Source organism: Balaenoptera musculus, chromosome 11 (genome assembly GCF_009873245.2).
Source record: "Balaenoptera musculus isolate JJ_BM4_2016_0621 chromosome 11, mBalMus1.pri.v3, whole genome shotgun sequence".
Classification (NCBI taxonomy): Eukaryota; Metazoa; Chordata; class Mammalia; order Artiodactyla; family Balaenopteridae; genus Balaenoptera; species Balaenoptera musculus.
The window spans coordinates 44,441,289-44,456,543 of NC_045795.1; the positions used below are offsets into that span (position 1 = coordinate 44,441,289).

Below are 15,255 nucleotides of genomic sequence, written 5' to 3' on the forward strand. Positions count from 1 at the left end.
ATTCACTCTTTTTAAAATTCTGTTCCCATATAGGTCATTACAGAGTATTGAATGGAGTGCCCTGTGTGTCTGTGGCTTTTTTTAACCTCTTTTTCTCCCATTCTTTTACCATCCCTTCTCCTATCCTTAACAACATCTACTTAATATCTTGAAAAATATTTAAATTTTTACCTTTGCTACCTAGGCCAACCCCCTTTTCTTCCTCCTATGCTGCTGCTCTGGGGAGCATTTCTTTTGTAATTTAGAACATGAGACCTGTAATGGATTTGCCTTTCTTTCAACTTTATTTGGAATGAAAGCTGCATATGAGTAGGTCTGCATGGGTATACTAGGGTTGGAGGTAAAGTATAGGTTATTGTTATATACTGATATTCTTTGCTGAATGTCTCTTATGCTCTAGCCTTTCTTTTTTTTTTTTTTTTTTTCATTTACTTTAATTTCTTTTTTCACTCATCAGTGTCAACCTCTCTCTATGTCAGAATATAGAATTCTCTAGGTATTTTTTTTTAATCATTCATTTGTAATCAGTGCTTGTTTGAACTTACTGCTCTTTGGGGACACATGTATACTTTATTCTGAATTTTTGTGAAATACAGAGACCGTGCAGTGCATAAAGAAGAGCATGGTCTTTGATTCAAATACTGACTTTGCTGCTTCTTAGCTGTGCGATTTCAGGCAAGTTACTCAACTTTTTCTGAGTCTCACTTTTCATATCTATAAGGTTGTAAGCATTAGTGATATGTATAGTGTCTAGCATAGCATAGGAAAGAGCATAGGTGCTCAGTAAATAGCAGCTATTATTAATTATTATTACTGTAAAAAGGAAATATGGTTCCTAGCCACTATATATTTTTTTAGTTTTTCTTTACATTTTTTTCATTGTAGTAAAATATACATAAGATTTACCATCTTAACCATTTTGAAGTCTCCAGTTGAGTGGTATTAACTGCATTTACATTGTTGTGCAGCCATCACCGCCATTCATCCCCAGAACTCTTTTCATCTTTCAAAACTGAAACTCCATACCCATTAAACAACAACTCTGCACTCCCCTTCCCCCAGCTCCTGGCAGCCACCATTCTGTTTCCTGTCTGTGAATTTGACTACTCTGAGTATGTCGTGTAAGTGAAATCATGCAGCCCTTGTATTTTTGTGAATGGCTTATTTCACTGAGCAAAATGTCCTCAGGTTTCACCCATGTCGTAGCCTATGTCAAAATGTCCTTCCTTTTTAAGGCTGAATAATACTCCGTTGTATGTATATACCCCCTTTTGCTTATCCATTTATCCATTGATGGACACTTGGGTTGCGTCCATGCTTCAGCTATTGTGAATCATGCTGTTGTGAACATGGGGGTACAGACATCTCTTCGAGATCCTCCTTTCAGTTCTTATGAGTATATACCCAGAAGTGGAATTGCTGGATTATATGGTAATTCTATTTCTAATTTATTCATTCCTTTATTCATTCATTCATTCATTCATTTATGGCTGTGTGGGTCTTCGTTGCTGCGTAAGGGCTTTCTCTAATTGCGGCGAGTGGGGTCTACTCTTTGTTGCGGGGCACGGGCTTCTCACTGTGGTGGCTTTTCTTGCTGCAGTGCACGGGCTCTAGGCGTGCAGGCTTCAGTAGTTGTGGCACGCAGGCTCAGTAGTTGTGGCTTGTGGGCTCTAGAGCGCAGGCTCAGTAGTTGTGGCTCACGGGCTTAGTTGCTCCGTGGCATGTGGGATCTTCCCAGACCAGGGCTCGAACCCGTGTCCCCTGCATTGGCAGGTGGATTCTTAACCACTGCGCCACCAGGGAAGTCCTATTTCTAATTTTTTGAGAAATCTCCATACTAATTTTCCACATGGACTGTACCATTTTACATTCTCACCAGTAGTGCATAAGGGTTCCATTTTCTCTGCATCCTTGCCAACAATTGTTATTTTCTGATTTTTGTTTGTTTTTATAGTAGCCATCCTAATGGGTGCAAAGTGGTATCTCATTTTGTTTTTGATTTCCATTTCCCTAATGGTTAGTGACATTGAGCATCTTTTCATGTGCTATAGCCACTACATTTTAAAAAATGAAAATTATTAAAATTAAATGGCCAAAGAAGTGTAGTCTTTAAGTCACATATTTTATTTAGGTCTGGATTTAAAGATGCTTTTATAACTAAAATTTAAAAAAATGTTATGCTGAATCACAGTATGTTCAGATTCAGTTTAAGACAAATTTTTTTCTTCATGGAAGACTGAAAGGCATCAAATTGCCTGCCAATAAACTTTATAATAAGAAAAATCAAAGAACAGTGACTTTCTTGGGTAACTTTATTCCTTCACCTTTCCTAATAAATGGCTTTGTGAATAGTAAAGTAATAGTCTTTGTTAAGAAATGATATTTAATATGTATTGGGACTGAGAAACATCTCTCAGTGTCCACAAATACTGCAGTTCGTGTTGGGCCTGTAGTGTAGTTTTGGTTACCACGAGAATGCCAGGGTAACTCCTTTCATCTAGCTTAACCCAGTGTCCTATCTTCAGATCTGACAACCAGTTATTTTAAGGCAGTGTGGTTTGGGGGTAGGCGTTGATGGACCTTTTTGGGAATCTGAAAAAAGCTTTCCAAACCTCTTTCCCCCATATGGACATGTACAGTAAGTCCCCTACATATGAACCTTCAAGTGGCAAACTTTCAAAGATACAAACGTGCGTTCGCATGTCCAATCACGTAAGTTAGTTCACGTGTCTGGCGTACCTTGTCACATGCGTGCATCCTCTACAAGTGGTTGTGTTTTTGTGTACTTTACTGTACAGTACTGTATAGAGTACAGTAGTACAGTGTCTTTATTTCAAGCCCAGGATGTCCAGAAGCAAGCATAAAAGCAGCAGTGATGTAGCTGGTACTACTGTACTTTTCAAGGTACTGTATTGTAAGATTAAAAATGCTTTCTTTATTTTTTGTGTTTGTTGTTTATGTATTATTTGTGTGAAAAGTATTATAAACCTATTACAGTACAGTATTATATAGCTGATTGTGTTAGTTGGGTACCTAGGCTAATTTTGTTGGACTTAACGAACGTGCTCTCGGAACGGAACTTGTTTGTATGTAGGGGACTTACTGTACATACAATATCACGTACAGCTTCGGGGATCTGTCTTTTCAAGGCTCCTAGTTACCAACCAGCCACCCCACAAACTCTCTTACAAGTAACACACAGTGAGAAGTTCTCTCATGTTTTATAAGCAGTGTGATGATTTTTCACGTTTTTAAAATCTCTGCCATAGCATAGACAAATGATATAAGCTTGAACCTCTTATTTCTTTCTAACTTTTCAGAAATTTTCCATTATTAGGACCATAAAGTGGTTTTATTACTCCTATGTAAACAGGAAGAATCTGTTGAATAGTGTTGTCAGAATCAATAATGACGTGGTATCTTATACTTTCTTTTTTGCCAGTTTTTCAGTTAATTGAAAGTTTTTTCAGGAGATAACTTATTTCAGTAGAAATAGAGGTATTGGGAAGTTGCTGGCTCCGTGTATGAATGTCACTCATTTGGTCATAAGGTCTTACATCTATGCTTGGTAGGGAGAGGACAGGTAAGTAGTGCTACTGCTGCTACTTTGTTAGATCTCTGACTTGGTTGGGTTAAATCAGTTGCCCTTTAAACTCACTCTTCTATGCATTAGGTTCCAGCACCAACATTTTGATTACAGCTATGATATATGTGTAAATCCCTGTAGAGATGTGTAAAAATATTAATCTGTCCTGAATTGACACCCTTGGGCCACTTATCCTTCATCAGTTCAATTTTATATTGTACTCATTTTCACTTTTTAAAAATTTGCCAAGATACATGGATCCTTTCTAGTGATCCTAGTCAGAGGAGCCAGGTAGACTTTTTCTTCTTTTATGCTTTTCACATTTTATTCACAAATATGTGTTCATTCTAACTCAAGCCTCATGTTTCAGAGATGCAGATATATCACTTGTCACTTCAATGTTGTTTTAAAGAAGTAAAAGGAACTAACCTTGATTGAGGACCTACTGTGTGCCAGCCACCATGCTAGCTGCTTTTTGTATTTGTAGTGTTTGAAGATGTTTAAACATGTTCAAAGAACTTCTGCGTGTTGTTTAATCCTCTTTTCAACACTGTGAGTTAGGATATATTAGATCGCCCCCTTTCATAGATGAGGGAGCAGAGGCCCAGGAAGGTTAAAATAGCTGCCTGAGGCCACACAGCCATCACCTGTGAAGGCTGAGGCTTTTGCTGACACAAAGCCCTGATGTTATTATGTAGAGATCCATTGTGCATTGTTCGCTCTTACCATGTTCTTGAGGAATGAAGATGAGACGCTCTGTTGCAGTCTAACGACATTGCAGGGTGTGTGTAGATGAAAATAACATTTAGGAAGATGCTTTTTTTTTTTTTTTTGTAGAAGGTAAAAATATTTGATGTGGGTTCTGGTACTTTAAAAAGTAGCTGATTATGTGTCAAGCATAGCCAACTTATCATTGTAAGTTCCCTGGGATCTTTTGTAAGTAAACCAAGAAGCCCCATTTTCTTTTCTTCAGACTGTAGAAATGCAGTCTCAGCGTGAGGGCAGGCTGAGTTAAAGGGACCACGCTAGCACCATTTTTATTTACCCCATGTGACATTGCTCCTGGCTTGTAGTATGCTCTTTGTAAAATAAAATAACTATGCTACTTGTTTTTACTGTCTTGACCATACATTTTAAGATTTTGTTTGTTTGTTTGCTTTTACTTTCCAGAGTGTTGTGTTATTGCACCTACTCCAACCACATTCTTGATGACTGAATTTCTGAGCTGCCATTTTCTACTATTTCATTAGTCACCACCATGGCTTATATAAAAAAATTCTCTGGGCTCTTAAAGATCTGTTTATGTAATAGAACTTGCCTATATCTTGTAGTTTAGTTCAAGAACATTGTTTGCTTTATGTAAACACAGTTTTTAAAAACACAGTTTTGTATATTCAGTTGTTTATAGTTCTTCAGTAAACATCTTCCTTCCAGTTTTATGTAAAGTTTGAACTTTCCTAGAATATTTTTTCTTAGGTAATGCAAGGAGGGACTTCAGCATAGGCTGTTATGAATTAGTGAATTTAAATTGAAAACAGACTTTACTGTGCTTTGACATGATTTTTGTTGAATCTGAACACCGTCCTTGGGCTGTCTGGTTTATGGCCCTGGGACTTTGTTGTGTCTGTTTGGTTTGTGTCTTCATTTTGGAATGAATGGGATGGAGGCATTAAGTATGGTTGGTACCAATTATACAGATTTTTAAGCCATCTTAAAAATTGAACATACTAGTTCTCCCATGCTGTGAAAGTGTAGGTGATTGAAGCAGTGGCATGCCCTATATGAAATAGTTGTTGAACCTAATTCTAAGCATCTGTCTGCCTGCTCGCTCAGCCTGTTGATGAGACTATATAGGTTGTTGCTTTGGGCACCATCCTAAAAATCTATATGATACAGTTAATTCTGTGCAAGGTACTGAAAAATAGGGGAAAAAATTCATGATTTTCTCTGTTCTACAGATGGGGCTGATTGAGGCAAATGAAACCTTTAAAAATTTTTACAACCTAATGTCAAGCTAAACCTTATGATTCAAACCTGCAGTTTTGCCTTGGGTCTTGGTTGCCATGATGAATTGTTTAGGCCAGTTACCACATGCTGCTTTTGACTGGCCTTGACTTTGAATTGTAATAAAAGAAACCTTGGGTATTTTCTCTTTGTTCCTAATGTTTTAAGACTAAATTTTTTGTTCTTCAAATTGTAAATGTAATGTTTTATTTCACTAAAACACAGCTTGAAATATTTGAAGTAGTAGGTGTATATAACATATTGTAGAAAAAGCAATAGTTTTTTTTGCTGGAATAGCAAAAGGTGACTCGTAATAAATTTTTGCAGCAAAGGAATATAAGAGAAATATAGTGGTTTTTATTTATAAACAATGATACATTGATAAATTTTTAAATGTATATTTTAAGTTTTTATATATTTTCACAGAAGCAAATATGTCCATGTGATTTGTATTGAATACACAATCAGGGTTATTTAAACCCTGATTCAGTCACTCTGATAGAAATTGATTTAAAAGTAGTTAAAGTGAAAAGCCAAATACTGGGTCCCTGATGGTACCACGTTCATATTTTAAGTGACTTTTGTAATACCCGGTCAGTCATATCATTATTTTAAAGCCTTAGGTCTCTCAGTAAGCATATAAGGCATCAAGTGAGTTTGTGCCATGCAGAGACACTGTTAATATAAATCTATGGTCTCTATAGAGATTAATGCATATGATTTTCAAAATACAGGGGAATTTTATCTGTCATCATTAAAAATCTTTTAAAGATGATTTCATGCAAATGAAACTTTGGAGTTTATTTGCTAGATCCAAATAAACATACTAGCTTTTTAAAATTTACAGTTTTTTAAATATACTAGGATTTTATATTTCCTCAACATGCAAAAAGAACTTTTTCAAATAATTGTTTGAATATGGAGCCAAAATCAAATTGCCTATTTCATTCATTTTTATTTTTTTCTCAATTTAAATAATATTATTTGGTAAGCATTAAAAAACACACAAACCTCTAGGGAAAGTTCTGTAATACTAATGGATTATAATTAGTAAGCTTGGGTATGGGAGAAATCATTGAAAGTCATATTGTCTTAGAATACGTAAATTATGGCACAATAACTTTTTCAGAAGTACATTTGCATTTATTGATTCTTCCTTACAGAATGTGACAGTGATGATAACCTGAGTATGAAGAGTACTTCAATGGGAGAAGAATTCAGATCCACAGAAGGTAACCTAATCCCTTGCTGACTGTATCTGTATGTTTTTTTAAAATTTCTCCCTCTTTCACTTCATCCCTCCTACTCCCTCCTACCACTGAGTATAAAAAAAAAAAAAATTTGTTCTCTCATTTAAAGGATAGTTTGCATTTCCTCGTGTAAGATGATTTAGGGGCTAGAACAGGAATCAGCCAGTCGACTGCCTGGTTTTGTAAATAAGGTTTTATTGGAGCCCAGCCACACTCTGTTGTATAAGTATTGTCTGTGCTGTCGCTTTGATGCCGCAAGAGCAAGGGTGAGTAGTTGTGATACAAATGGTATAGATCCTCCCCCACCCCGCAACCAAGCCTAAAATAAGTATTTTCTGACCCTTTGCAGAAAAAGTTGCTGTCCCAGGGATAGGAGAAGATTTTGGTGTCCTAATTTTTATTTATTTTGAGTAGTATTAAATTAAGAATATTAAAGTTATGCAGTAGAACTATGAAAGCAAGCACTTACATCTGAATATTAATGGACTTTTAAAATAAATTAATTATGTTTCCCTCCTCTTAAAGGAAAAGGTATTTCCTTCCATAGGTTAAAGAGAACTTTTTATATTACTTCACATCAGATCATTTACTTGTTGTACCACTATTTGGTTGTGACATAAGTCCAGTTTTTACTGTGGTTTTTCCATAACAGACTGTGCTTTTTAATAACCCTGGGGCGAAATGAAACAACAGATTTTGGAAAATACTTGAAGCTTCACTAAAGTAGTTGAAACTTTTATATTGGCATCTTTGACATTCAAGGACGACAGTAGGAGTTATAGTATAGTTCCAGTGTAGTATTTGTTGGTGGAGATTTGAGAGTGGAAATGTGTAATTAGGGAGGGAAACGTGGCAAAACAAGCACACACAGAATGGCCACCTGGTTTGCTTCTGCGCGTCTCCTTGTGCTCTCCTAGAGTGCAATTAGTCTGACTAGGAGCACACTGGATCTTCGTGCTATCTGGGGTTGGAAATTTGAGTGTGGCAGTGGAACTGATTCATCCATTCAGTGAAGTAGAAGACTGATCTTTCTCTCTTATAGTCAAAATTCACTGGTTAAACAAAGTTGGCAGTAAATCTACAGCCTAATTGGAAGCAAGTTTTCTGACCAACTTGTTTTCCCAACATGGTCTTGCAAGGTCTGGCTCAGTGCTTAGCAGCCACATAATGATGAGTTTAAACAGGTGAAAGAACATTTGTGAGTTTTAAACAAAAACTGCCAGCTAAGTTGTTTATCAAGGCCATGAAAAGATAAACACCATTGAGCATCTAAGTAGTTCAGACTTTGCAACCTTCATTTACTACCCATGACTAATCCCATGGAAAATGCCAAACAAAATTATAACTTTTAAATAACCACACTTGAGAAACCTCCACAGTTCTGTGGGCTCCTAGCTAACCCAGGAATCTGAGATGTGTATAAATGAATATGTACCAGAATTTCGAGTGTTTTGTTTATCTATGTAATACATTTTATGGTTGGGAGATTTTGAGAGTTTTTACATCTTTATCATGTCTTAGTTTGGAAAAAGGATTACCGTTAATGGATTCAAGAAAAGATACTTCAAACTTTTAACTAGTTGTTCTAGGAAGTAAGGATATAATGCTCTAATTTCAAGAAAAATCAAAGTGGTGGTACGTGTGTGTTTTCTTTCATTTCCTGATGCTTTATGTAAATGAGTGTGAGAAGCACATAGTGTTCCACTTGTAAGTTAGGGAGTGTGGCCTCCTCTGTACTTGCCTCTAATACCTTCCTTTCCCCCTTCTTTTCACCCAACAAGAGCTAGCTCAAATATCGTCTCTTAGGTTGAACTGTATAGAATTACCAATTTTGTAGACAATTTTGTTTGATCAGTGCCTCTTAGATCTTCCATTTTTAGAGAGAGCTACCCACAACCACTCCTAGACTCCCTCCAATTTAAACTTTTGTTTTGTTTGCATCTCTCATCCCCACCAGACTATGAGCTCCTCAGGGAGTAGGATCATGTTTCATTTATCTTTATTTCAACAACACCTAGCACAGTGTTTAGCACTAAATGATTGTTGAATGAATAAACTTATAACATATTAGAGCTACCAGGACCCATCTCCCTATAACTGAATAAAGGAAATTAAGGCAGAGGGCCATTTGCTGGGAGAATATTGGGTGATTTTGTTGACCCTGCACCATGGAAGCCAAGTGATGTTCTAGTCCTAGACCTAATAGCAAAACTCAAAAAAGTTTAAATAACTTCTCAAATCTCTTCTCATTCCTTCCCTTCCCAACACAACACTTAAAAGCCTGACAGATGGGTGGCAAAAGCAGGATCAATTTGCTTGTGATTTTTTTGCCTTGAGGAAAGGCAGTTTCTCTTGTCGCCCCATCTCCCCCCACCACGATTTATCTCCGGTCTTCTGTGTCATTCTTTGTTGTTCTCTGTAGACCAGTATCAGATTGTAACTACCCAAGTCAATCATAAAGGTCCTATTTTATCTCAGCTCTGCTGCTTACAAGTTATATAATATTGTGCAAGTCCCTTAACTTCACTATGTGTCAGTTTCCTCAGGAATACTAGTATACCTACCTTACTAGAGTAGCCTAGCACATGGTAAGCAGTGTATGTATTGGTTGCTGCTGCTGTTATTGTGATTTATTTATTTATTTATTTTTGGCCACACAGCTTGCAGGATCTTAGTTCCCCAACCAGGGATTGAACCTGTGCCTTTGGCAGTGAAAGTGCAGAGTCCTAACCACTAACAAGAGAATTCCCTATGATTTTGATCATTATCATTTGTCACTGTTACCTGCATCTAAGGTGTGCTCTGGAAGTATACACACTTAACAGAGGTATTCTGACTCAAATCCCTGGAAAAGAAAGAAGACAGCATTATGTGGATGGTTGCCAATGCAAAACAATCTTTCTGTAAATGTCAGCAATTTGCCTTAGAGTTCCTTCAATTAATAGCAGTCATCAATATAATTATTAATATTATAATATAACATAAACAGTAAAACTCTATACTGTGGCCAGTATGTTTAAAGAACAAAGGAGAAGAGACTAGTGTGGTTCAGTTTTTACCTTCAATTATTTATTTATTTATTTTTTAAAATTTGGGTTTATTTATTTATTTATTTATTTCTGGCTGTGTTGAGTCTTCGTTTCTGTGCGAGGGCTTTCTCTACTTGCGGCAAGTGGGGGCCACTCTTCATCGCGGTGCGCAGGCCTCTCATTATCACGGCCTCTCTCGTTGCAGAGCACAGGCTCCAGACGCGCAGGCTCAGTAATTGTGGCTCACGGGCCTAGTTGCTCCACGGCATGTGGGATCGTCCCAGACCAGAGCTCGAACCCGTGTCCCCTGCATTAGCAGGCAGATTCTCAACCACTGCGCCACCACGGAAGCCCCCACTTAAATTAATGCTTATGAAAATCTAATACTTTCAAAACTGCTCTTAATTCTTAACAACTTATGAGAGTCAGAATATTCTCCTTATTTTACATAAAAACGTAGTCCTTCCAAGCATTAAGTATTTGTCTGCAGATTCACAGTCTCAAAATGATTGGAGCATGGTTCGATTTAGGTCTTCTAACTCCTATTACTGGGTTCTTTCTTATTTTGTCATATTACCTCTCTTTCAAAGAGAGTGAAATTAAGGCAGAGAGAAAAGAGAATAAGAGAAACATAGACTTAGCCATATAAAAGAAAAACAAGGACATATTTGCCATAAATGTTCTTTATTTCTTCATATAGATTTGAGTCACTGTCTAATGTCCTTTCAGTTCAACCTGAAGGATTCCCTTAGCATTTCTTGCAGGGCAGATCTGCTAGTAACAAACTCCTTTAGCTTTGTCTTGATTTCTTCTCCATTCTTTCTGGATATAGAATTCTTGCTTGACAGTTTTGTTTTTTGTTTTTGTTTTTGTTTTTCCATTTCAGCACTTTAAATATATGTCACTGCTTTCTGGTCTCCATGATTTCTGATGAGAAATAAGCTATTAGTGTTATTAAAAATTTTACATGTGATGAGTTGCTTCTCTCTTGCTGTTTCTGTTGATTTTGGCTTTTGACAGTTTGACTATAATTTGTCTCAGTGTGGATCTCTTTGAGTTTCTCCTGTTGGAGTTTGTTGGGCTTCTTGGATGTGTAGGTTCATATCTTTCCATCAAATTTGGGACATTTAAAATTTGCTGATTCTTTTTTTCTGTCTGCTTAATTTGTTAAACTCCTGTAATGAATTTTCATTTTAGTTGTACTTTTCAGCTCCAGAATTTCTATTGGTGGCCTTTCATAATTCCAATCTCTTTATGATATTCTCATTTTATTCATACATTGTTTTACTGGTTTCCTTTACTTCCTTGTCCATGGTTTACTCTAGCTCCTAGAACGTATGTAAGACAGTTGGATTAAAGTCTTTGTTTAGTAAATTCATGTCTTGGTGTCCTCAGGGACAATTTGACTCAATTTTTTCACTTGAATGGGCCATACTTTCCTGTTTCTTTGTATTATCTGTGTTTTTGTTGTTATTGAAAATTGGATGTGCAAATATTATAATGTAGTACCTCTGGAAATCAGATTCTATCTCTTCCCCAGAGTTTGCGTTTCGTGATTGTCAAAAGGCTGCAGTTGTCCATTTTGTTTAGTTACTTTTCCAAACCATTTTTGCAATAACTGTATTCCTTTTCACATCTGGTCATTGAAGTCTCTGTTCCTTTAAGCTTTTGTTCAATGAGTGTTTTAACAGAGATTTTCTTGAATACCAGAAGCTAAAAAAAACAAAACAAAAACAAAAAACACCTCTCTCTGGTTTGCAGATTGGCTGTGTGCTAGGCCCCTTCAACAGTGCCAGGCTTGCACTGAGCCTACAGATCAGCCAGTGGTGAAGGTTTGGTGTCTTCTAGGTATTTTCTGAGATTGCATCCTGTCCTGGGTCTGTGCCTGGTTTCTAAATTCCCCAATACACATAGTGCTTTGAATGCCCTGATTTTCCAAGGAAATTCTCTTCATGGCTTTTCCTCTCAGATATTAGTGTTCTATTGTATGTCTCAACCATAATCTTTTACCCCAGGCTGTTGGACTTTTTGTTTGTCTTACAGTGTTTCTGAGCAATGCAGCCTGCTTTTTCTGCCCTGAGTGGGTTCTGAGCTTTCGTAAAATAGAGATGAATGCCTTGTTTCGGTCCTTCAGGTAGCCCCCCCAGATAGATTAGAACAAACACAATAATTTGTGAGTTCTGCTCTGCTCTGTTTGGAACCAGGGACCAGGGTCCCACACTAGGAGTAATGGGCTGCCATCTTCGAGACTGCTGCGGAGGGCACAGGGAGGGTGGTGAGGAAAGGGCAAGTGAAAATACCATGAGGCTTTCCTACTGCTTTTATTTGTCTTTTTCCTTGATTCAGTGTTTGCTTGGTTGCTGTGAACCTTTGAATATTTTCCAGACTTCTGACAAGTCGTTTCTGACAGTTTCTGCTTGTGTTTCAGTGTTTCTGTGGAAGGATGGGTGTTTGGAGCTGCCTACTCCACCATTTTGTTGAATATATTCACTCTAAGACCACTTTTATTTCTTCTTTAAATGTTTCAGAGAATTCACTGGTAAAACTATTTGGGCCTGGAGTTTTCTTTCTGGGGAGTCTTTTAATAATAAATTTACTGTGCTCACTTCGGCAGCACATATACTAAAATTGGAACAATACAGAGAAGATTAGCATGGCCCCTGTGCAAGGGTAACATGCAAATTCGTGAAGCGTTCCATATTTTTAAAACTCTTAGAGGAACACATAGGCAGAACACTCTATGACATAAATCACAGCAAGATCTTTTTTGGCCCACCTCCTAGAGTAATGGAAGTAAAATCAAAAATAAACAAATGGGACCTAATGAAACTTAACAGCTTTTGCACAACAAAGGAAACCATAAATAAGATGAAAATACAACCCTCAGAATGGGAGAAAATATTTGCAAACGAAGCAACCAACAAAGAATTAATCTCCAAAATATACAAGCAACTCATGAAGCTCAATATCAAAAAATCAAACATCCCAATCCAAAAATGGGCGGAAGACCTAAACAGACATTTCTCCAAAGAAGACATACAGATTGCCAACAAACACGTGAAAAGATGCTCAGCACCACTAATCATTAGAGAAATTCAAATTAAAACCACAATGAGGGACTTCCCTGGTGGTGCAATGGTTAAGAATCTGCCTCCCAATGCAGGGGACATGGGTTTGAGCCCTGGTCCGGGAAGATCCTACATGTTGCAGAGCAACTAAGCCTGTGCGCCACAACTACTGAGCCTGCGCTCTAGAGCCCGCAAGCCACACCTACTGAAGCCCGTGTGTCTAGAGCCCGTGCTCCACAAAAGAGAAGCCACCGTGATGAGAAGCCCGTGCACCGCAATGAAGAGTAGCCCCCACTCGCTGCAACTAGAGGAAGCCTGCATGCAGCAACAAAGACCCAATGCAGCCAAAATAAAATAAATTTATTTTTTAAAAATGCAATGAGGTATCAGCTCACACCAGTCAGAATGGCCATCATCAAAAAAATCTACAAACAACAAATGCTGGAGAAGGTGTGGAGAAAAGGGAACCCTCCTGCACTGTTGGTGGGAATGTGAATGGATACAGCCACTATGGAGAACAGTATGGAGTTTCCTTAAAAAACTAAAAATAGAACTACCATATGACCCAGCAATCCCACTACTGGACATATACCCTGAGAAAACCATAATTCAAAAAGATACATGTACCACAGTGTTCATTGCAGTACTATTTACAGTAGCCAGGACATGGAAGCAACCTAAGTGTCCATCAACAGATGAATGGATAAAGAGGATGTGGCACATATACACAATGGAATATTACTCAGTGCTTAAAAGGAATGAAGTTATTTGTAATGAGGTAGATGGACCTAGAGTCTGTCATACAGAGTGAAGTAAGCCAGAAAGAGAAAAACAAATACTGTATGCTAACACACATATATGGAATCTAAGAAAACAGTACTGATGAACCTAGTGGCAAGGCAGAAATCAAGACACAAACATAGAGAATGGACTTGAGGACACAGGGTGGGAAGGGGAAGCTGGGATGAAGTGAGAGTAGCATTGACATATATACAGTACCAAATGTAAAATGGATGGCTAGTGGGAAGCTGCTGCATAGCACAGGGAGATCAGCTTGATGCTTTGTGATGACCTAGAGAGGTGGATAGGGAGGGGGGGGAGGGAGGCGCAAGAGGGAGGGGATATGGGGATATAGGTATACATGTAGCTGATTCACTTTGTTGTACAGCAGAAACTAACACAACATTGTAAAGCAATTATACTCCAAATAAAGATATTAAATAAATAAAAATTTTAAAAAATAATAACTTTACTTTCTTTAATATATTTATAGGTAGATTTTGTTTCATTTTGTGTTAGTGTTCGAGAATAGTGTTTTTCAAGAAATTTGTCCATTTTACCTAGATTGTCAAATGTACCAGTGTAAAGTTGTTCATAATAATATTCCTTTATTACATATTTTTTTATTTCTGTAGGATCTCTGGTGATAGATATCTTCTCATTTTTTCCTGATATTGGTAATTTTTGTTTTCTCTCTTTTTTGATCACTAACTAGAAGTTTATCAGTTTATTTGGTCTTTTCAAGGAATGAACTTTTTTTAGTTGGTAATTTCTCTCTTTTTGGTCTGCTTTCCATTTCACTGATTTCTGCTCTTTATTATTTCCTTTCTTCTACTTTGGGTTTAATTTTCTCATCTTTTATAGCTTCTTAATGTGACACTTAGATTGTTGACTTAAATTTTTTCTTGTTTTCTAATGTAAACATTTAAAGGTGTTTATTTCCCTCTAGACCAGGGTGAACAAGCTTTTCCTGTAAAATACCAGATAGTAAACATTTTAGGCTTTGTGGTGTCTGTTACAATTACTCAACTCTGCTATTACAGCATGAAAACAGTCCTAAACAATACATAAATGAGTGTGGATGTATCCAATAAAACTTTATTTACAAAAATTGCTAGTGGACTGGATTTGGCCCACAGACTGTAGTTTGTTAATTCTCTACTTATTGCCATGTTCCACACCTTTTCATATTGTATTTTTGCTATCAGTTTAAAATATTTTCTGATTTTCCTTATATTTTCTCCTTTGATCTCATGGCTCTTTAGAAGTATATTGTTTAATTTCCAAATATTTGAATGTCTTATTTTTCATTCCTAATTTAATTTTGTTGTGGTAAGAGAGTATACTCTGTGAAATTTAAATCTTTTGAAATTTATTGAGACTTTTATGGCCCAGCATCTGGGCTGTCTTGGTGAACATTCCATACGCACTTGAAAAGAATGTATTTCTGTGTTTACTAAGTAAAGTATTTTATACATGTCAATTAGGTCAAGGTGGTTGATAATATCAGATCTACTTTGATTTTTTTTTTATCTAGT

At 37.0% G+C, this 15,255-nt stretch overlaps 1 protein-coding gene and 1 non-coding gene across 2 annotated transcripts in view; both read left to right on the forward strand.

The window, feature by feature from the left end:
* The window catches only part of ZNF451 (zinc finger protein 451), an 86,316-nt gene that overhangs the window by 63,093 nt on the left and 7,968 nt on the right, over positions 1-15,255 (forward strand). Inside the window, exon 14 of the mRNA XM_036867733.1 lies at positions 6,754-6,822. Coding sequence (XP_036723628.1) covers positions 6,754-6,822 — 69 coding nt within the window. The remainder of the gene's footprint in view (positions 1-6,753; positions 6,823-15,255) is intronic.
* On the forward strand, positions 12,468-12,574 carry LOC118904627. Its single transcript, XR_005022075.1, has one exon. It is a non-coding gene; the product is annotated as a U6 spliceosomal RNA (small nuclear RNA).